Source organism: Microcaecilia unicolor, chromosome 5, assembly GCF_901765095.1.
Source record: "Microcaecilia unicolor chromosome 5, aMicUni1.1, whole genome shotgun sequence".
NCBI classification, from domain to species: Eukaryota; Metazoa; Chordata; class Amphibia; order Gymnophiona; family Siphonopidae; genus Microcaecilia; species Microcaecilia unicolor.
Window position 1 is genome coordinate 99,569,926 of NC_044035.1, and position 24,554 is coordinate 99,594,479.

Consider the following 24,554-nt stretch of genomic DNA (forward strand, 5'->3'; position numbering starts at 1 on the left):
ATTAAAGATTTAAACCTATAAGCGTGGTGAAGGCGGGACTGGGGCTTACCTAACAGATGGGCGTCCTTGAGCGATAATGGAAAAAAGAAGGGCGTCCCTGATGAGCACTTGGCTGACTTTACTTGGTCCATTTTTTCTTACGACCAAGCCTCAAAAAGGCGCCCAAACTGTCCAGATGCCCACCGGAGGGAATCGGGGATGACCTCCCCTGACTCACCCAGTGGTGACTAACCCCCTCCCATCCTGAAAAAAACAATTTTAAAAACTTTTTTTTGCCAGCCTCAAATATCATACTTCGGTCCATCACAGCAGTATGCAGGTCCCTGGGGGGGGAGGTGTGTGTGTGTGTGTGTGTCAGCAGAGGCATAGCAAAGGTGTGGACGTCTTTCTTTCAAACATTTTGGACGTCCTGAACTGCCCCCCCAAAGGGATGGCCAAATTTCAAGGGAGTGGAGGAATGGCCTAGTGGTTAGAGGTTAGAGCACTGGTCTTGCAATCCAGAAGTGGCCAGTTCAAATCCCACTGCTGCTACTTGTGATCCAAAATCCAAATAAATAAAGGGGTGTCAGAGGCATAGCAAAGGCATGGACATCCTTCTCACAGAAACATCCAGGCATGGACGTCCTTCTCACAGAAACATCCACATTTTGGACGTCTTCAACTGCCGTCGCAGGGATGGAGGCATAGCAAAGGACGTCCTTCACCCATACTCTAAAAAAAAAAAAAAGACGTCCTGACGAGTACTTGGACGTCTTCACCGGGACTTGTATTTTTCTAAGGTTGTAGACGGCTATTATACACACAGTTTGTCTGCATGTATGAAGCAGTCTTTGGCATGCACAGAGCAGCCACACATAATACTTGGCTGCTCTGCACTGGCTTCCCCTCCTTAGGAAGGAAATTGTATGCAAATGAGCTAACAGTGAGCAGCTCATTTGCATGCGATTTCCTTCATGCATGCCCATTCCTTTCCAAATCACTAAGGGATCAGTAAGGGAAGGGCTTTTTCCGTTCAGTTAGTGCATCAGTTAGTCCACTACAGTGCCCCCTAGGGTGCCAGGTTGGTGTCCTAGCATGTCAGGGGGACCAGTGCACTATGAATGCAGGCTCCTCCCACAACCAAATGAGTTGGATTTGGTCGGTTTTGAGATGGGCGTACTCGGTTTCCATTATCGCCGAAAACCGGGGACGACCATCTCTAAGGTCAACCATCTCAACATTTATGTCGACCATCTCTAAGGTCGACCTAAACATTGAGATTTGGGCATCTCCGACCGTATTATCGAAACAAAAGATGGACGCCCATCTTGTTTCAATAATACGGGTTTCCCCACCCCTTCGCGGGGACATCCTGCGAGGACACCTTCAGAAAAACTTGGGCACCCCATTCGATTATGCCTCTCCACATATATTATCATTTTTATGTTGATATCTGTGCACCAGCCACTTTGAAAGGGGGCTTTCAAATTTCCTCTGCTTTCCATTATTTGACATTAAATCTGGGTTGTTAGCCCATGGGCTGCTTGAACAATTTATTAAAACTGACAAGTCCTTTGTTTTCCCATCAGTTCTGTTGATGATATTGAATAACAGTAAATGCATGAAGTTGTATATTTGGGAGCAACCTTGAATCAATACTTTCCCATAAGATCCCATATTAACAAGGTTGAAAGTGCAGCTTTTCACAAGAGGAAAGTTCTGTGCCATTTGCACTCAATATTGAATGATAGTGACTTTCATACTGTGTATGAGGCAGTTCTGATGCCCTGCCAGCCTCCACCCTCATACTGTTATAACCACTGCAGAATGTTGCTGCAAGATTTGTTTTGCAAGTACCTAGATCTGAACATATTACCCTAGGGGCACTGTTTACTAAGCCACGCTCTAGACACAAATGTTTTAGCGTGCACTAATGATAAAGACACCCATAGGAATGTAATGGGTGTTTCTATCATTAGCACGTGCTAATTTTTAGCATTGACTAAAAAGTTAGAACACCTACAGTGCAACTTAGTAAACAGGGCCCTAAGCTTGATATGGCTCCACTGGTTGCCAGTTCATTTCCATATCAGATATAATATTTTTATGTTTTCTTAATAATTGTTCCAGTAGTGTTTAGATACTCTCTCAACCATGTATGTATCTACTCAACTACTTCGTGCTGGTTCATGGCATACTTATATGTTGCCATTCTTGCCATTTGGTAGAACCCAGGTCACCAGGAGCTGAGCATTTTCCTACTATGCTCTATCAGTTGTAGAATGCCCTACTCACCCAGTTAAGATATGTCAACTATGTCAGAATTTTACAAACCATTTAAAAAAATCTTTACAGGCAAACCTTCACTACCACTTGATATATTACTTTTGCCAGAGTACTGGTTGGGAGAGGTTTGTTTGTTTTTTTTACATTTGTACCCCACGCTTTCCCACTCATGGCAGGCTCAATGCGGCTTACATGGGGCAATGGAGGGTTAAGTGACTTGCCCAGAGTCACAAGGAGCTGTCTGAAGTGGGAATCAAACTCAGTTCCTCAGTTAAGGATGGGGGTAACTTTTGTGTGCATGCTTCATGAGATATTGTGCTCTTGTTATTCTTGTATTTTCTATGTCCACAACTTATTTATGTTCAGTTGTAACTCACCATGAACCATCATGACTTGGCAGGAAACAAAGTATATTTATACACATAAATATTTGTATTTAGGAGATTTTAATGAGTGCAAATAAGACATTTGTTTTACCAGCTTAGCAGGAAAAGGAGATAAAAGCCCTCCTGAGTTTTAAATGCAACACATTTTTTATCAAATTATAGCAATGTACAATTGGGTTATTCCATTTTGCAAGCAACAAGGAAAAAAAATTGCCCTATTCAAGATGAACATATTTCTAATGTGTCCAAATAGGAAAACAAGCCTTACGTATAGTTTAAACAATATTTGCCCTTACGCAAATCAAAATTCTTGAAAGTGGTTTAGATGTTATATCTCACAGGAGAAAGATCAAGAGGTAAGATTGTATTCCTCTTTAATTTTATTTACAGTAATATACAATTTAAAATTCTGGAAGGGACTTCATGAATAAAGCCATTCATCCACTCTTTTCAGTTTATTTAGTTGAGAGATCATCCCTACCTACCCTTCTGCTGAGATAACAGACCTTCATAGCTGAATAAATAGGGAAGTGTTGAACCAAGTTACAGGAAGTTATGATGAGCAAAAAGATGTGGAAAGATATAATCCCCATGAGTCAAGACAGAACTACAAGCACAATTTTAAAAATTGCAATCACACCCCCAACCTTCCTGCTGAGGTTAGCATGTGAAGCAACAACCATCTAATCTCTGGAGGATCTCAGTTTGCACAAAATAGAAAAACAAGCCTTATGCACAACTTCTGAAAACTCCGTTATTGACTTTTCCCGATAAGGACCTTCCTTTCTCTATTCCATGGCAAAAGATCCTTAACTGAAAAAGCTCTAGGCATTTACCTTTTTAAACCTTTCACGTAGCTTATATTAAACACAGCTGAAGTATATTAGCAAGGACACCAGAACTCATCCTGTAATCTATTCAAAGAATGCCGTATGTTACTACACTGGGGTGTCTTATGTTAATGCAATAATTCAGACTCACCACTGGGGTGTCTTATATTAATGCAATAATTCAGACTCACCACTGATGTGCTGATTAAGGATAATACAATAATAAAAGGGTGAAAATGCAGATATAATTTAGTACTAAATGAAGAAACAGTGAAGGAGTAGCCTAGTGGTTAGTGCACTGGCTTTAACATCCAGGGGTCCCTGGTTCAAATCCCACTTCTGCTCTTTGGGATCTAGGGTGAAACACATAACCCTCCATTGCATCAGCTACAGAATTAGATCATGAACCCTCCATGGACAGAGAAATACCTAGTGTACCAGAATGGAACTCAGCTTAAGCTACTACTGAAATAGGTGTGAACAAAATCAAACTAAATAAATAAATTTGTATTTAAAAAGAAACCACCACTCAGTATGAACGTTTCAGAACTGAGTGGTAATTAGGCATATAAAACTCTGCCACAACTCAAAACATTCATTTTATTTTTAATTAAGACTTAGCAGTCCCCTAGATCATCTGGAAGCACTCAGGTTTATAGCAGTATCACACATTGCCTCACACAGAACAGTATCCAAACGGTTTGCGCACAACCTATTTGTGATTCACATAAGTGGGGATAATGCCATTTGCAGAGTTGGGGTTGTTGCAAAAACCCTAATTCTATTTGTTGATCAGTTCTGGTAAAACCATCACATTATCACAGCTTTTCTAAAATAAATTGGTACTAGACACCTGGATTTCTGAAACATTAGTTGGTGCAAGACAAATAAAGGTTCCTTTGAAACTGAGCCTTCCTGTAACTTGATAAGAGGATCTGGCAGTCAGACAGAGCATCAAGATCAGACACTCTGTGAATAAATGCCTCAACACTGGGGCCAGTATAATGAAATGAACAAGTCAACAAAAATATCACATAAGCTAATATGAGAACATTTGTTAGTGATTGTCATTTTATATTGTGTATGTTTTAACTGTCATTTGCTGAGAATTTTAGATCATGTGCAATATATTGACATTAATACTATAGAAACCGTTATTACATTGTAAGCAATTTTTTTCTTTTTTTCTCTATGCTGTGCTCTATATCTATAATCATCTATACATTTCACTAGATGGTTATATGTCTGTACTGTATTCTAGCGATATGTAAGTGCTCAGTGATATACTATCGTGCTTCGGCTGGTCTACTGCACAATGTATAATTTATTACACATCATCGCACTACCCTCCCTCTCTCCTTTCAACACTCTTATTTATAGTTATTCTTAAGCCCCCCAGTTTATACTGGTTCATTGTCTATTTGAGAATACTCAAGCAAAAAAACTTAGCTTGGGGCTGAAGATCTTTGGTATAAATATTGTACATAAACTTCACAAATATTTTAAGTCTAAATTCTGCAGTTTAATGTGCAAGCACAGAAGAGCTGATGCACCACCCTTTAGTAAGACTGTGAACTCTGGGATTTTACATCAATCTTACCACCTGATATAATGAGTTTTAAAAATTGGAATATCAACAGTAAAACCAACATACCCTTAACCAGACAACCCCCAAAGCTGCAGCAAGCCAATGATACTTGCCCAGTCCCAGGGAAGCCTCTATCTGGAATTCCTCACTTGAACACGCATTAAAAACCTTATGGCATTAATCATTATTCTAGCACATGCATCCTTCGTTTCATCATGTTTTGTTTCTTTTTTTTTTTTTCTTTTTTTTAAATGAAGTAAAAGTTGTTTACTGACACAAAAAGGTTCAATGGCCCCAACATGGTCCTGTGTTTCGGCAGTGATATGCCTGCTTCAGGAGTCAAAGTCTCTGTATATAACAAAATTCTTTTTTGAGAGAGAGAGACAGAAATCTTTTTTATTTATTCAGTATCAAACAACATTCCAACAGAGAATCATAGTGAAATCACTGTTTCATACATAAGATTATTGGAACGCTGCTGATACATGCTAGTACCTGCAACTCCCCCCACCCCCTCCCCGGCTGTGTGAGAGAACAATATCACAGAGGCCTGATCTCCATCAATTTAGAATCTGGCTGCGGGCTGCAGGGTGAACCAAAAGCATTCCCAACACCGTTGGAATCTCTTCCAATTAGCTGATGTTATATCTGTGCTATTCAAGCTTTCCATTGAGAGTACTGTAATTATCTGTGAGCATCAACTTTGTAGTGCAGGTGGAGTGGTTTCTCGCCAATACAGTAGAACAACCTTCTTTGCCATGATTATTAATTGATAAAGGTAGTTCTTAAGTCCTGGGGCCACTGGAGCAGATAAACCATAGTCCTGAAACAGAAGGAGAGGCGACAATCGAATGGGACATTCTCATTGTGTCACTGTCACCCGGAGAATTGTCATCCAAAATGTTGAGATTTGAGGGCAGCTCCAGAACATATGGCCCAACGTGTCAGGACTATGATTACATTGAGGGCAAGATGAGGTGGGCTCAAAAGCCGCCTGTTGTGCTCAATCTGAGAAATGCGGCTCTGGCAACCTTGTTGGGCAGACTGGATGGACCATGCGGGTCCATCCAGTCTGCCATCATTTACTGTATATAATCATAAAATAAATTTATACTGTAGCTCCCACTGTGTAGGATCTCAGAGAGGATCAGACTCGTGCCTGCACCCCTCAAAACATCACAATCTCCACTGCCCTTTGGTTGTTTTAAACAAAAGGCAGGTTCTTAAGGCAGAAAGGACTTGGCAAAAGTTCAAAACACCTGATGCCCTTCTGATTTTTAGAGAATGGCAACACGACTACCGTGCTAGTATTAAACAAGCAAAGAATCATTTCTCTAAAATTATAACTTGTGTTAATCCATCTAAGATCTAAAAAAATGTTTAATCCTTGTAACAAATTCTACTTCCCATGTTTCCATCCCTTCTCAGACTCCTGATTCTGGTATTTTAGCTCACTTCTTTGTAAACAAGGCTGCAAACCTTATGCAGACTTCTGTAGGTGTTAGCTCAACCATTTCTACCCTAACCCAAGATGATACTCTAATGGATCCACCACCTTCTGGGCAGTGCACTACTTTTAATAATATCTGACTTTTCTTTTTTTTAACCTTCCAAAGGTTGTTAATGGTATGTCTGCAGCAACATCAATATTAGATCCTATTCCATCTTATCTTTTTTTTTTTTTTAAGGCATAGGACTTAAACAATCTATTGTAGACCTCATTAAAGCCAGTCTTACAGAAGGCTACTTTCCAAAATGCTAGAAAGATGCTGTTGTCTAACCTTTATTGAAAATCAAATCTTGATTCACAGATTCCTGCAAACTACCATCCAATACTTAAAAGGCCATTTGTTTCAAAGATTCTAGAGAAGGTTTTTCTCCTCCAGTAGTTTTCATTAAGACCAATGCTCTTCATCCCTGACAGTCTGGGTTTCAAGAACACCATAGTAGAAAAACTTCTCAGTGAGGTAAGGTAGTACTTGGATTTGAAAAAGTATGATATCAGCATCTGATTTAGTGAATTATCAGTTGCTGCTTTCAAGATTGTCTTATCTCAGATATTATTCTATCCTGGTTTCCTAATTTCTGAATGAACGAACATTTAGAGTGTACTCCAATTCATCCTTTTTCTCCCAAAAGCAACTTACTATCGGTATTCCACAATGTTTTATTTTAGCACCAGTATTATTCAATCTTAATTCATTAGTCACACTGTCAGTCACTAGAAGTCAGTCCTTTCCCGTTTGCGGGTGATATTCAACTATTGTACTTTGGGGAACTTAATGCTCTTAATCTTCATCCACTGAATTACTTATTCCTGTTACAAACTGCTCAAAGGCTTCACATTAATCATCTCAACCTTAATCCTGAAAAATATGTTGCAAGGTGGATTACCAATTGGCAATTCATGACAACTTTAATATCTAAAATAGATGGCTATGATTTGACTACAATCCTCGCTTCAGATCTTAGGAATCATTCTTGATTCTAATTTTAGTTTAGATTTACAATTTTTACAGTTGTAAAAGCTTGTTTCTATGCTTTTCAACATATCAGATCACTTAGGAGTCCTTTTACTAAACTGAGGTATAAAGTGGCCTTCGTGCACCATTATGCAGGGTTTTCCCATAGCAGTAAGATGGTCGATCTTCCATTTTCTGCATTAATGGCCATGTGTTAATTTTGCCATTAACACACAGCCATTTAAAAAAACAAAACACATAAGCACTTACAGACACCTATTTTGCTGCGCTAACTGATCAGTGTAGAAACACTCACTCTGTTTACGCTGGTGTCTGTAAATGACAACTGAAAAGATTACAAACCCTAGAGCAGTGTCTCCGAAGTCCAGTCCCGGAGTACCCATTGCCAGTCAGGTTTTCAGGATATCCACAATGAATATGCATGAACTTGATTTACACATACTGCCTCCATTATATGCAAATCTCTTTCATGCATATTCATTGTTATCCTGTAAAACCTGACTGGCAAAAACTACTCCAGGACCGGACTTCGAAAACACTGTCTTAGAGAATTCAGCTGCTTGTCTGTCATGCAGGACTCACAAATATATGACTCTGCCCTTCTTTTGATCAGACTGCCTACATCGACTGCCTATTCAATATCAACCCTGGTTCAAATCCTATGTCTCTCTCACACAGCTTATCATTCTGCTGAACCTTGCTATTCAAATTATTTCCTATATTCCATCACACTCTCTCATATCCCTTGGAAAGCACATTACGAATCCACCAACTCAACCTTCTTTTCTCTTGTACCAAAAAAAAAAAATATGGAATCCTCTTCCATCATCAATCTGGTTGGAACCGGTGCTGAAAAAAAAAAATAGAATCTCTCAAGACATATGTCAATCTTGCCATTAGTAAACAGCATGTGAGAGCAGAATGCCTCAGAGTAGACTAATGCTTGAACAAAGGATATTCAAGTACTACATTTTTAGGTACTTGAAGTATGGTCACTTTATGTTTACTCTTGTATCAAGTGTTGTCATCTTCACTATTTACTATTGGCATTTTTTCACTCAATTGTTTTTATGATTGTAAACTGCTTGGGTCTGAGCATCAGTTTAAGCAGTATATTGAGACTGCAATAAACACACAGAGAAGCTTTGCGCATGACAATTCACACACTGATAACTGGTCAGTTGGACTATTGTAATATTCTCTATAATGCACTTAAATTTCAATTTGTCAGAACACAGCTATTCACTTAATAATCTTAGATCTACTGAACACATCTCTCTTTTTCTTATAAAAAGATCACTGGCCCGTTCTATATAGGATAACAGTCAAGATACTTGATCTTGCATTTAAGACAACGAAGACCAGGCAGCATGCAGAACTTTTTAATGTATTGATTCCACATACTCTGTTGTATGAATTACATTCTCAGAATAACTTTTTATTACACCACCATCCAGAGAACATCATGAAATTACTTTGAAACTCAATTTCAAAGGGAGGTTTAAAGCAGGTCTTAAGTTTTTGGGGAGTAAATGCCTCCATTGCGTTGGCGGAGGAGAAAGGGACTATAGTGGTGCCTCTAGGCATTACTTTCTTTTTCCTAGCTATTATATTAGACTTTTTGACAGTAAAGGGCTCTGTTTTAATGAACAGTGGTATATAAAGATCTGTAAAAAACCTGCTCTTCTTACACTACTATCTGAAAAAATGGTGGTGTCTGATCCATGGGGATACCTTCATTATATACAGCTTTGTGTCTGCCTGCCAAATAACAAAGCACTCCCTCATTTAGTAGGCTGACTTCTAGCAGATATGTTCTGATGTACTGCTAGGAGTCAGGTGTCCCTATTTTTTAAGTGGGCATCACTCATAACTCCCGATCAAAAGGTGAGTTTGTGGCAGGGGGAGGGAGGCACCACGGACCTTTTTTGGTAAAGGTCATCTGAACGAGGATTGGCTGATAGACTGGCAGTGCATACTGTTCTTTTCTGTGACTGCAATTTTGACTGCAGTTTCATTTTATGCCATGGTAATTTGCATGCCCTTAGTTTAGTGTATCAGAAATAAAACGTTTTCAGTGTTCATATTAAGAAACAGAAAATGTATCCTTTATTTCTCTCTCTCATATGAGGAACCAGAAAATTGTTATAAAAACAAAAAAGATAAATATGAACATCCACAAAAGATATTAATTTTAACATAATACCATGTATTTATTTATTTTTAACTTATACCTCACCTAACAATAAGAGAATTACAAAAAAATAAAATTTAACAGAGATAAAATACCAACTTACAACAAAAAAAAAGTTGTCAAAAATTTATTAAACACAGACAATTAAATATCAAGGAAAGCCTGCAAAAACAAATGTGTCTTTAATACTTTCTTAAACTGCTGAAGAGTAGAGCAAAAATTAATATGGCCAGGAAGCCTGTTCCATAACAATGGACCTGCCACTGAAAAAGCACATTTCACACAAAACTGGTACAGAAATATACCTGTCATTGTCAGATATTAATTGGAGCAGTGGTCTATTCAATTGTGTTACCTGTTTCAAATACCATGGGGACGCCTGATACAAACTCTGGTAGATTAACATCAAGACTTTAAATTAGATCCAATATACTACAGGTAGCCAGTGTAACTGCTGCAACAATAGTATAACCTGCTCAAACCTACTGCTCCCCTTAATCATTCTAGCTGCAGAGGTTTGGATCACTTGTAATGCTCTACTGTGTGACTTTGTCATTCCTAAATATAAAGTGTTACAGTAGTCCAATCTCTTCAAAGTTAGACATTGCACAACTATTCAAAAGTCATAGATGCTCAACATATGTTTTAACTTAATGAGCATATGCAAGTTGAAAAAACATGATCTTACAACTTGTACCACTTCACTTGTTCCTTAAAATACTATTGAGAATCCAAAATTATACCTAAACTTCATTTGTGGTTTCACAGGTACATATACCTTATTTAATGATCAACAAGGGATAAAGGACTTAACTGTCTCCCTATCATCACAATTTCAGTTTTCATCTAGACACCCTTGGTTCTTCTTCCTCACCACCACTTTACAGTGGCATTACTTAAAGGAAATGTGTCTACTGGCATCATTCCCTGTCTCCATTAGGAATGTGTATTTGGTTCAGAAAATTTTACATGCATAAACATTCACATAAAATTGATTTATATGCATGAAAACAATTCAATGTGCTTTAATCAAATTTTATATGCTTTCATTTCTGAAAGAAACCAAAACAATTTGGGTTTTTAGATTTCAGTACTTGGCCTCTTCATATTCAAACTGGAGGCAAGTTACAAGCAGTTGCACTACCTATTTTCCTATGTTCATGTAGTCTTAAAATCTCAGTTATACTTGAGATAATGTCACAAGAAGAAAACAGATATGAATGCTGGCTTCCCTGGGACTCAACAAGATGCTCCTAACACTAATGTATTTCTCCACAAAAATCAGCCAGAAGCTTCAAAATGATCCTATAAATAACCAAATTGGTTTCTGTGCACATCTTTGTCATCTATTCACCTACAGACATCAAGCATTCACACTTTTAGACAAATATGACTGTGCACAGTGGGCATGTATCAAAAGCAGTATGAGCTAAGTTTGGCCACTAGCAGCAGTAGAAAGCAAAGTTCTGATCTTCCAACAGTACTGTGATACTTTTCCCACCCAGGTGATCTGGAGGTGCACAGTGGTGAGCCATAGGTCCAATTTTGCTAATGGTTCTACCGCTGTATACCCCATCACTATTCCTCTGCCAGCACTCAAATAGGCCTAATCTGCATTACATGGCAGCATGTACTTTCCAATTCATGTGAATGAAAATTTTATGTTAAAATTTACAACCATTGCTTTGCTTCTACTGTTTTGCAAGAAATATTCATATACTTAGCAAAAAATTAGGTTAACGGTTTGACAATCAGCTCAACTGTCACATCAAATTTATTTTTATCAAACTTGAAATCCAGAATGAGCAATGTATTACAGCAAAAGACTCAACTGAACAACTTCTAGTTGAAAAACACTTGCAAAGCACCATGTCATATTGTACGAAATTTAGAGGTAGGTGATTATACTTAAATGTGCACTTTCATGTGCAAAGTCAGCACAAATAAGTGTCGCAGCAAGAGAAGAAATGCCACAGATATATGCATTACATAAATTAGGTATACAAGAACAATCTGTACAAATCAAAAGAAGAATCATAAAGGCATTAGATTCAAACACCAGAAATGAATATTTATTTCAGTATTAGACCAGTCTCAAGAGTGAAATGACTGATAATACCAAAAAGTTTCAAATGTGTCTCAGGATGCAGGACAGCCCAATTCAGCTAACACAAGGAATGACAGATTTAGCAACATATATGTTCTTTTACTTAGAGTATAAAGCACAAGACAGATGATCAAAAATAAGGGGGAATGACAGGGTTCTCTGGGAATGAATTTATTGTTTGAAGAAATCACCAAAGCTGTTGATGTGTCAAACACGAGTTGCATTGGAATTGGTGGGTTTTGGAAATAAGCCCTTCAATTATAGAACCCTTTTTCTTGTGTTCTACTACCTAAGTTGCCCAATGTCTTACAAATCAAATAGCTCCAGCTTTTCTTTTTCCTTTACCAATTATACAGCTTAGAAACTTACTGAGGATTTTTGTTTCATACCTATGCTCATGCAATTTTATTTCCATTTGAAGCACATAGCAAAAATACTTAAAATTAATATTAGGATGGTTAAGTAAATCAAACAATTGTATTTTCACTAGCATCAGCAATTAGAGGTAGAATACAATTTATTTTATGACTGAAACCAACCAAACTAAATATTCACCACTAAGGCTTCCAAATAGACAAAAAACTACTTGTATACTTCTAAAGATCACATGCCTGCCAAAGTTAGGTCACATATCATATTGTTTTATGATGTGTTAACTGGAAGCAGATTTCCATATTGTTATCTCTCTAAACTATATGAATGTACATTAAGCACTGTATTGTTTGGTCTTGTCATGGAATCCTCCCTGAGTGGTATACCAACAGCAATACAATTTCCAGTTCAATAAACTGAACAAGTAGTTCATGAATATTACCTAGCCAAAACATGATTCAGTACCTCCCTATTCAATAAAGGGACCATGAAATTATAACCAGTGGTGTAGGGTTAGATTGCAAAATTTAAAATACTTGTAATCTAATAGACATTAGTATAAAAGGGAAATGGTCTCATCGTGGATGATCTCTGGTGAGAAAGCTTATGGTTAAACTCGGGTTTTCTGAGGTTTGAATGAAGTTCAGCTTAAATTGGAAAATCGAAGCTCTGTCCATTGGGCTAACTTGAGAACACAGAGGAAGGCCAACACTCCAAGTAGAATGATTTAGTGAATAGCCTCTAAAATTCTGCCTATGTAGAACTGGATTATTTGAAGGTCAAGTGAAATGAGGCTGCTAAGGAGAAAGGAAGAGCCATTCTCATCAACCTGACATCTATTCTTCTTGTCACGGAACTTTATTCCTGCTTGCCACTTCTTGATATGACTTGTTTACAGGTGTTTAAGTAGGGTGGTAGGTAAGCATCACTGACTTTGGCTCAGAGGTGTACATCTTTACTCCATCTAAACCAGTGGTTCTCACCCTTTTTTTTGTTGAATACTGTCCATCAAGTTGAACTCAAATTCACAACTGAACAAAACCTTCCTAAATATTTAACAGTAAGTTTAGTATGAAATTGCCTACCATTCAATCCTATATCAAACAATCGTATGCAGTGCATCAGTCCCATATTTCTCACTTGTCATACAAAATAAATATATATATTCAGATTCTGGTGTCACCTCAGTAACAACAACACAAAATCCCTCCACTGACTGATTCTATGAAGCAACAGAAAAAATTGCAAGTATGCTACTCAGAAACTATGTAGCCAACAGAATCTACAGCAGCAGGCCTGCAACATTTTCAGTTGTGGCTGGTGGCAGTAGTTGTCATTGGAAGTAGTGGAGAAGCAGATTTAAGGACCAATTATGAGGATTTAAAGAACCTGACTCTCAGGGTCTGATCTCCCAGGTTTGCATGCACAGATGGTTAAGGAAAGCACAGACGTTCTGTCTATCATAGTATTTTTGTGACACACTGAAAAACTTTTGAGCACACACCAGTGCGTCCCAACACATTAGTTGGGAACAACTGATCTAACCTGAAGTAAAATGCCTAGACCTCTAACTGATCTGTTAGTCTGTCTGTTCTTTGTGAACCCTTATGCACAATGGGGGGAACAATAGTTTCTTTAATCAGGTTGCTAAAAGGCAACATTCACCTGAATCCTGAAAATGAAATAAATGGGTAAAGTCATAGCCCAAAACGTCTGATTTAATGGCTAAAATATCAGAATACAATAAATATAAAATAAAAAATAAAATATTTGTAAAAGCTTAATATACAATACACAAATGCACACAGACTTAGCTCTCAAAAAACACTGACTTTTTTCTTCCTCTATGCTTTCCCACTTATTATATATCACCCTAATCCAGAGATCAACAACTCCAGGTGCCAGGTTGCTATGGCAACTAAAAAATGTCTCCATGGCACCCAGGATTTTCGTATCCCTAACATTTTTCTTCCTGCTGCCCACTGCCTCAGCAACATGAACTCTCTTCCAGTCTACACCAAAGGATTCTCAGTAAATCACAGCAGAACTCTGGCCCTGGTCTTGCAAAGACTTGAAACCACAAGGTCAGCAAGGGAGTTCAAGCACTGCTCAGCTCAAGCTCACTGAGAATCATGTGTGGCGCAGACTAGAAGGGAGCTCTCTCTTGCAGCACCTAGGCAAGTAAAGTTTATCAACGCCTCCAAGAGCACATCACTGGCAAGAGGCCCAGGTAGTGGGTGTTCCACTAATAGTACCGAGAGACAAGCTCCCCAAATACATAATCAAATTATTTTGGCTTTCAGATCCACACAGTAGCTTTTTAGAACTGACTTTCAGATAAAGTGGGGAAAACGGGAGGAGAACCAGAGTCAGGGGTACAGAATGTATTAAGCCCATTAAGTACAAAGAGGATGGCCGGGGGGGGGGGGGGGCTGGCTTGGGAGGATGAAGTGGGCATTGAAAGGAGGGGACTGCTAAGGAAGAGGGTGTTAAAAGAGAAATTGAAGGTAACATAAGAGAGGTTGAGAATACAACTAGATGAGGACAGAATGGAAGGACAAAGAGAGACCAGTGGGATCCAAAACCAGGATGACTGCCTCTTTGTTTAATGTATCGCCTCAGACATGGCTATCAGGGAATTGCTGGCACTCTGCTTACAGCATGCTTGGGGAAGGGAGGGGGCAAGCTGCTGTGCTATGCTTCTGTTTTGCAATTTCCCCCCCCCCCCCCTCATATAGAGGCCCATGCAGAAAGCTTCCCACGTGGCTACTATGGGTTTAACTCTATTTTATTAGATAGCAGCAATGGAGAAAGAATTTCAGCACAACTGGTTTAACTGAATGCAAATACAGAGCATTTGCTATCCTGCAGCATGTAAAATAAAGACGCTTTGCCTACGTGACTACTGCGAAAAAAATAATTACATGGTCTGGGGCAGCATAGAAGGGTTGGTTGAGAGGAATATCTACTGGCACTCCCTCTCTCCCCCCTCTGCCCATCCCCATCTCCACTTAAAAATATTCCTTGGTAGTCTAGTGGTTCGCCCACTGTCCCATGCACCCTTCAAACATTTGCCCTGGTAGTCTAGTGACCCCGCTCCTCCCTCCCTCCTTTCCCTTTGACCATGACACTCCTTTCCCAGAGTTTAAAAAAAATTCTCTGGTGACTAATGCATCCACCACCTCCTCAACCACTCCTCCAAGCCCCCCGATCTCCACCAATTTCATACCTCAAAAGGAGGCAGGAGCAATGCCCAGTCACTGTTGCCTCCAGCACCATCATCTTGAAAAATGGCAGCACCCTGGCCCACCCAGTGCATCCGGAGGATGCCCCAGGTGGGGCCTGTCTACCATATAAGTGCACAGCGCCATCATTTTTCAAGATGGTAATGCTGGAGGCTGGCATGAGTGAGCATTGCTCCTGCCTCCTTTGAGATATGAACTTGGGAGAGGTCGGGGTAAACTAGACACTGGGGAAAGGTTCGATTTATTTATAGTTGGGGTCAGGGTGGAAGTGGAAGGGGAAGGGATGGGTGGGAGGGTCCACTAGATAACTGTATTTAAGTTGAAGGAGATCAGGGACGGTTCACAAGACACTCAGGCCAATACAGACTGCCGCAACAATGGGTTTTTTTAGTCACTCTTTCGGTCAGTACCTGAGCCAACCACAGCTCAGGCACTAACAGGGAGGGTGACATTTGGCAATGAGTTGTGGATTACTGCTGCAATTTTAAAGCACTAGTAATCTGCATGCTCATTGATTACTGCATGCCGGTGGCAATTGTTTTTGCGGGAGCCCCACATGGGGGCAGCGACTCTAACAGACTGCTTTCTGCATCGGCCTCAGAATGGCGAAACAGTCCTAAAGGAGCAGCCATTGAGTTTGAAGTGGATTTTTCTGCCCTTTCTAGCTCTTAAACATCAGTGCACTGACAGGGACAATGGGAAAGAGGGCTTGAGAGAAGTCTCCTAAGCTCTTGGGCTGGATTCAAGATAAGGAAAATTTGTCAAAGCATGCCCCAGACCCAGCATTTATTTATCTACCAATGTGAGCTACCATGCTACAACAGAAACTCTGCTCTCTGGGGCAATCAACTTTCTGATGCAGTATCCATTTATCCTATTCCTTTTACACTAATCTTGTACAGCTCTGGAAACACTTACAGAAATTTATCATCATAACTGCAATATGAAGTAGACATTAGATTTCCTTTTCTATACTGGGTTTCCTGCATGTGTACACACACACACAAGGAAAACAGCACCTGTCACCAATTTATGCCTTTTAGAGGGACTAGAATATCTTAATGCAGTTTTAATATCATCAAAATCGAAATAAGTTATTAAACTGCATGAAAAGTAACAAATGATTTTCAGAGCTCACATATTAAATTGCAGTTTGTCAAAATTTAAGTTATTAATTTTTTGTCCTTTTCGAAATAAAAATGTAACAGTATTTCTATTTTCCACAAAAATAACACAGCTGTAATTTCTAGTGGCTGGTGGACCAGAAAGGCTCCCCCCACCCTTCCTTGAGCATAAAAATCTAAAGCCTTCCCTGAGACACAATTAATCTAAGGGTCACTCCCAGCAACCTCCTGGGACCCTAACTCATTGCAATGGAACTGGAGAGGGGGGCACTGATGGAACAGAAGCAATCTCTACTCACTCTTGCTCACAGCAGCTGCCTCTTCAAAAATGATACCACTCAACCCCTGGCAGTAGTCTTGCATGAGAGTAGGGTTCCCGCAGGGACGGAAGCAGTTCTGTGGGGTTCCCGTGGGGACGGAAGCCATTCCTGCGGGGTTCCCGTGGAAGTGTACGCTGCACTTGCACCAGCCTCTCACTTACCAAGTACCAAGCTCTTTGAGTGCTGTCTCCTCTTCCGTGCTTTAACAGCACAGATGCAGAAAGTCTCCGTTAAGGAGGTGGTAGAGACACAAATGGTGATGGAATTCAAAAAGGCATAGGATGAACACAGAGGATCTCTAATTAGAAAATGGAAGTTATAAAAAAACCTAACCTTAAATGGCTGCATGTGTGTGGATGTGTCAAGTGACACTTAGATGGCGACTCTGGCTGTGATGAACTAGGGCCAATACCGGGCAGACTTCTATGGTCTGTGTCTCATATACGGCAATCTGGTTTAAGATGGGCTGGAAAGGGTTTTGACAGCAACTTTCGTGACTGGACCATGAGGACAGTGCTGGACAGACTTTTACGGTCTGTTTCCCGCAAATGAGAAGACAAATAGGCTGGAGTGGGCTTCAATGACAACTCCAGCAGTTGGAACATAAGGATAGAGCCGGGCGGACTTCTATGATCTATGACCCAGAAATGCCAAAGAAAAACCATACTCAAGTATATAATATCACGTTCATTGTTGATTTAATTATGAATTGATAATGAGCGTGACTATTGGGTAGACTGGACCATTCAGGTTTTTATCTGCTGTCACTTACTATGTTACTATTAACCCTCTCGGCTCCCGGAATGATGAGCAGGCCTCAGCTCTGACATAGACACAAGCATCAGATGTCACCCAGATGGAACTCCTCTCATATAAGGAAAGGCTAAAGAGGTTAGGGCTCTTCAGCTTGGAAAAGAGATGGATGAGGGAGAGAGATGATTGAGGTCTACAAAATCCCGAGTCGTGTAGAACAAGTAGAAGTAAATTGATTTTTTACTTGTTCCAAAAGTACAAAGACTAGGGAACACTTGAAGACGTTACATGGAAATACTTTTAAAACAAACAGGAGGAAATATTTTTTCACTCAACAAATAGTTAAGCTCTGGAACTCTTTGCTGGAGGTGGTGGTAACAGCGGTTAGCGTATCTGTGTTTAAAAAAGGTTTGGAAAAATTCCTGGAGGAAAAGTCCATAATCTGCTATGGAGGCAGACTTGGGAAGCAACTGCTTGCCCTGGGATTTGTAGTATGGAGTGTTGCCATGATTTGGGTTTCTGCCAAGTACTTGTGACCTGGCTTGGCCACTGTTTGGAAAACAGTGTACTGGACTAGTTGGACCATTGGTCTCGCCTCGTATGGCTACCCTTATGTTCTTATGTACTGGTGCATGCATGTGGCATCCTCTCAGCACAGTGCCAGTGAATCAGAGACAAGTCTTACATGTGCACACCAGAGTGTTCCAAGTTCCAACTTCTGTTCCTTCCTTGCTTGCAGTGCTTGAACCCAGAGAGAGACAGAGAGCTGACCGGAAATTTTTTTTATGTACCATTAAATTCTTGCAGGGACGGGTGGGGTCAGGTTAAATTTTTGCAGGGACAGATAAGATTCCAGCAGGGACAAGGTGGGGATGGGTAAGATTCCAGCAGGGACAGGTGGGGATGGGTAAGATTTCTGTCCCCGTGCAACTCTCTAATACATACGAGTCTGAGGTCCTAGAGGAGGGTCGGGACCAGGGCCAACCCTCACACTGAGGGGTCCTTTTTCTAAACCGTGGCAAAACGTGGCCTGCGGCAGTGCGAGCAAGTCTTTTGGGCACGCGCTGGGCCAGTTTTTGCTGCGTCCTGGAAAAAGGGCTTTTTTTTTTAAGCGGGCAGAAAATGGACATGCTGCAAAACAAACACCAGTGCGTCTCCATTTTCGGCCTGAGACCATACCGACACCCAATGACTTAGTGATAAGGTCTCACGTGATACCTGGGCAGTAGGCATGCGCCACGCAGTCGAAAATAGAAAATATTTTCTACCATGTGTTTTTGGCACAAACTAAGTTCAGAATTACCACCCAGGTCACACGGTAGCTGAGCGGTAATGCAGATTTAGCGCACGCTGAATGCGCATAGGTCCTTACGTGCTTTTGTAAAAGGGCCCTCAAAATGCATTCAGGGTTGGGCTTCAGATTCCATGCCCCGCACCAGAAGAACCCTTCTGGTCCACAATATCTACCAGGGATTGGAAATCACAGGGACAGGAGGAAGTCAGAGTGCATGGGCTTGGTGTCTGTGGGCAAATGAACCATTGCTTAAGTTCTGCATACATCTGTTTGTCCATAAGTAAGCAGACGCTTTCTCTCTTTTTTTTTAATGCATATAATATTACCTCAGAATTTTAGTGCAACGTGTTTACCAGATCTGGAGACAATAATGGCTTAGTTCTATTTCTGTTAAAGCACAAAAAAATAAACTTCTAATAAATTCGAACTTATAACCAGTACTGATTACAGAAAATGAACCAGTTTTTTAAAACTATACATAACACACACATACTTCATAAAGCATATATATCACAGAAAGAGGCTGCTAAAGCAGGATGAGTGCCTACTGCAGTGTTCCAAGTGGCAGCGGAGGGACAATACTCTCTTTCATTCCTTCTGGAGATGCAGTAGTATCCAGGCTTTTTGGAGGACAATAGATATTTGGGGAATGTTTTTGGTCAACGCAAAGTCTTTTCTTGGAAGGTAGTTCTTTTGGTTAAGTGGGAAGCTTATAGATTTTTTGTCCATTTAGAATTGTTATTTACAAACTCTCTCACACAAGGCATGAAGCGCAGTACTGAATAAATTCCAGAGCATCTCATGATTTGGTTTTTGCGTAATGTAGGCCATCTCGGGGCCCTCTGCCTGGGTGGGTGGGGGGGGGGGGAGGGAGATTAGGGAATCTTGGGCATGTTCCTCTCAGTAGGATGGCCCAGAGTCATAACAGTCCAGACATTGGGCCATCATAATGGTATTTTCAAATGGGGATGGGTGGTAGTGTGTTGTTCACATAAATTGGGATCATAAGTTTCTTTGATGACATACTTTAAGGTGTTTTGCTCACGGTTCTCAAATTTTTTTTTTATTATCCTGTAATTAATTTTTATATTTGTCTTTGCCTTGTATTATTACCACATCAAAAATACTCTATGATTCTATAATGCTTATGCAACATGTAGATCAAAATACTGCAATGTTAATCTATCATGAAAAATATTTTTGTTAAATGTGGAATCACTCTGTAAACCGCTCTTGCTTACCATTATAGCTCTTGAAGTGATAGAAAACGGGGCACCTCGTAGAGCTGCAGTCGATGTTATTTGCACAGCTAAGTGAATGATAACATATACTTTACGAGTTAATATGTGATTTTTGGATGCTTATTTCAGGGGCACATTTTGAAACACAGTATTTGCTTTATGGACACATTTGAGATTTAAACACTACATTATTTGAAGATATATGTTCACAAGTGGAATTACAGGGATGTGTGAATACAGTTACCGCTTTGGACAAATTCCTGGAGGAAAAGTCCATAGTCTACTATTGAGACAGACATGGGAAGCAACGGCTAGCCCTGGGATTTGTAGTATGGAGTGTTGCCACGATTTGGGTTTCTGCCAGGTACTTGAGACCTGGCTTGGTCACTGTTTGGAAAACAGGATACTGTGCTAGATGGACCATTGGTCTAATCCAGTATGGCTACTCTTATGTTCTTATGTTGTAAGCAAAAGTAGTTCTTTAGCTCTATTTTGCTAATATGACGTACATAGGGTGCGAGTGGTGACACACACTGAATCCACATTTAACAAAAATATTTTTCATGTTACATTAACATTGCAGTGTTTTGCCCTACATGTTCCATAGGCATTATAGAATCATAGAGAGTATTTTTCATGTGGTTATGATATATTCTCTCTGAACAGATACATTTTTTGTATTATTATTCAGCAGTTTGCTGTATGAAGCCTTAATAAAAACTGTTAAAACTTAAAAACTATACTTAAAACAAGAACTCTTAAAAAATCGTGTGTCAGGTAAAATACTGGAGGCTATATGGTGCAACCTTCTTACTAGAATGTAAATCATGAACCAGAAGAAATAAATCTGGCACCAGTCTCAGGTTCCTGGAGGAGGATGGGTGCATCACAGCAGCATGTTAATTTTCCAGAAGAGAAAAGCCAGCTGTACAGCAATCTCTGCCAGCTGTTAGGCCTTCCTCTCTGTCAGAGCTAAAGGCTATAAGCCAAATACATGTTTGTTTATACCTGGTTTTGTATTTTAAAAAATTAAAATGTGAAAATAATCAAAAACGTCTTTTATAAAGATAAAACACTTCAACATTATTCAAATTGAAGACAGCTAGCTTTGAAACAAAATATCAGCCTTCAAAGATATAAAATGTCAGAGTTCCTACTTGAAAAACAGAACTGTTCTATTACAGTTAGCCTAGTACACGAGTTGGTAACCCATACATCCATAATAAATAGCTCAATTCCATGTTTCTCTATTAGAATGATACTACCAGGTGCATTTTAGCTGGAAAAACTCCATGTATATTTTACTATAGCTTGATTGTTAGATGACTGGTGGAATCACTATGAACTTTAGTAGTTTTATGACTTTTTCCCTGCCAGTTCCCCAGCTAAAAATAGCCTTTCACCACGACTTTGTGGCAAGCTGCAAAGGCTTTGTTTACATTTTACTTTCAGGCTATCAAGGTCCTTCTGGCTCATCAGACATGCATAGACCCAAGAGACATATATGGGTTTATCCCTTCTCCTTGTTTTTCTCTAATATTTTAAGAGATACCAGGAAAGCAGTAGCTTACACAATGTCCTTAAAACCTATACACATAGATGGCATTGCTTTGTGCTACATGACATAGAGGCTTATTTTCAAAGCACTTAGCCTCCCAAAGTTCCATAGAAACCTATGGAACTTAGCCTCCCAAAGTGCTTTGAAAATATGCCTCATAGTGTAAACATTTTGGGGAGGGGAAGGAAACAAATTTAAAAAGGTAGTCATGGTTCAGAAACTAATATAGCCAATTTTATTTTTACCTGTCTGCTATAATGGAATTGATAATTTCATTACTGTTTATCAAAAATTCTCCAGTAAGGAAATTATTTACTTATTTATCCTGGGACAGACTGTATTACCTATTAAGGTAGAAAGATAGTCAAATCAAGCTTAAATAATGACAGTGCAAATCAAATAAAAAGCTGAAAGTAAATAAATTATAAATGCCATGAAAATTTACAGTAAAAATGAAATAGCATACCATACTTCAACCATACTTTTTTTTATAAATTATAAACAGCACAAAAATAACTACAATATTATGATAAAACTATTATTCAAATGTATTACTAATTCATAGAACTGTACGGGCTATAAATCAAAACACTACAAGAATAAAAGTCTGAACTCATTGAACCTCTCATACCAAAAAGGGAGGCAGAGCAGTTGTGTGACTGCTATGCTATGTCCAATATAGAAATCAAGAAATAAAACTGTTAGGAATAATCAGCACAGGGACAGTGGAAATGTTTTGTGTGTGTGTATTTGTGTGAGTATATATATATATATATATATATATACAAACATATAAATATATTTTAAAGAGTGTTCTAATGTTCAATGCTTACTGAATTAACAAAATTATTTCAGTGACAACTGAATAGTGTGGACTGGGGGGGGGGGGGGAAGCATGAGGAATCCTAACTTTTTATCTTTTTGTTCGTTCCCATCTAGTTACCATGAATGACACCCAATATGGATGGACAAGAAGACAACGTTACAATTAATTCTCATGGCCATGTCCAATAGTCACAGGAGTTTCTCTGTAATCCAACGTCTGGGGGGGGGGGGGGGGGATACCCCAACCTTTCATAGCCCATGAAGATCCATTTTCCCGACATACGTATGCCTAAACGATTGTGGAAGCCTGGAGCTCCTTGAACCCATAAGGCAAACATCTCATCCAGCCCCGAGGCCAAGCAGTGACAGCGTCGCCAGGCTCGGGGTACAAGCACCTAAGCTTCAACCCACCCACTCTCCCAACCTCTTCGGCTCCAGTGAGGGCGAGTGCCCATCTGAAGTGATCCACAACAGCTGTTCTGCTCACAGCGCTCTACAGTGGAACCCGGCAAAGCGTTTTGATGTGAACCAAACACAAATCCACTACGCTATTTTCAACCACCAGCTCTGCACCTCGGAGAGCAGGAATGAAATCCAGTCCCACTTGCTCACTAGCTCTCGCCGACCACAGGACAGACTTTTTTTACACACACACACAGCTAAATGCAGTGAGAACTCCCCCCTCCCCCCGAGCCGCAGCCCCTGCCCCCGGGAGTGACACTTTCGGCCGAGGGTGGGGGGAGGAAGGGGGACTCCACATCAACCCGAGTTTTGCACCTTCCTTGTGTCTTCCCAGTTGCCACTTATCCTGACAAACCGGGTGACGGCGGGACTGCCTGCCTGTCACCGTGGGGAAGCTACGAGGAAAAACCCCGCAGCCCGAAGGCGCCCGCCAGTCATTCCTAAAGAGCAAAGCAAGGGGATCACAGCAATGACAATACAAGAGCAACACATATACACATGGAAGGAGGAAAGGAAACGGGGACCGGCATGCCTTACCGCCAGCTCGGGGTTGTTGTTGTCTCGGTGAGTCACGGCTCGGATCACCCCGGCTCTCCAAGCCCGGCGCCCGGTGTCCCCGAGCCCTGGCAGCTCCTCTCCGCCAACGACGCACAGGAACCGCTTCCCCACCAGCTCTGGCCGCGCTTCCACCGCCATGGCCGCCCGTGGAGAGAGAGCACCGGCAGCCGCCCCCCTCCCCCCGCTCTACCGGGGGCGCATCGTGCGCGGCGGCGGCGGCACCGGAGAGCGCGCGCAGCCAACGGGGAGGGCGGGTGGTCCCGGGAGCGGCGGGTTTGTGAGCCGCGATGGGGGTGGGGGGCGTAGGGGGAGGGTGTAGGACTGTTTGAAGCGAACTCTTTGCCGGGTACAGCCAGAACCTCTCCTCCTCCCCCGCACTCTCCGCCAACCTGACAAACACTGAGCGGCGCTCGCTGGCCCTGCGTCCCGTACCGCTCCGCCTACGCCACCTACTACCATGGCTACGATCAGCATAGACCGTCTCCCTCCGCCAGACAGGCGGCGAAATTACTACTAGACGGAAAGTAGTGCGTCGACATTGCTGCTGCTGTTTTCAATTCCAGGCTGCTTCCATTTGCAAGGATGTAGAGGAAAATACATGCATACTGCTCACGTCGGGCCTCACAGCTTCCTGCTGGAGTCTGAAGGAGTCTTTTAAAAATGGTACTGTATGCTTTTTCTTTTTTTAACAGCTGACGCCTATGCAGACTAAAATCTTTGGCGCTCCCAGGCGATGCAGGATGAAAACGAAACGCAGGAATATGCTTATGTTCTTGAAATGTAATGTTTTAAATTACACGTCGACATGGTTACAGTGTATGAACAGATGCTTTCCTGATGCTTTCCAGAGAACTTTAAGCTGAACTTCCCCGTACAAAATAATGTAACAAACTATTGTGTTTTCAAATAAATACTGAGCTATTTCTATCTTGTGTCTATTTTAAAATGC

At 40.6% G+C, this 24,554-nt stretch overlaps 1 protein-coding gene across 1 annotated transcript in view; it reads right to left on the reverse strand.

Annotated features, from left to right (window-relative positions):
- The window catches only part of JMJD1C (jumonji domain containing 1C), a 673,912-nt gene extending 650,066 nt beyond the window's left edge, over positions 1-23,846 (reverse strand). Inside the window, exon 1 of the mRNA XM_030203125.1 lies at positions 23,585-23,846. Within this exon, the coding sequence (XP_030058985.1) occupies positions 23,585-23,743 (159 nt within the window). The 5' untranslated portion in view covers positions 23,744-23,846. The remainder of the gene's footprint in view (positions 1-23,584) is intronic.
- Positions 23,847-24,554: the final 708 nt, after the last annotated feature.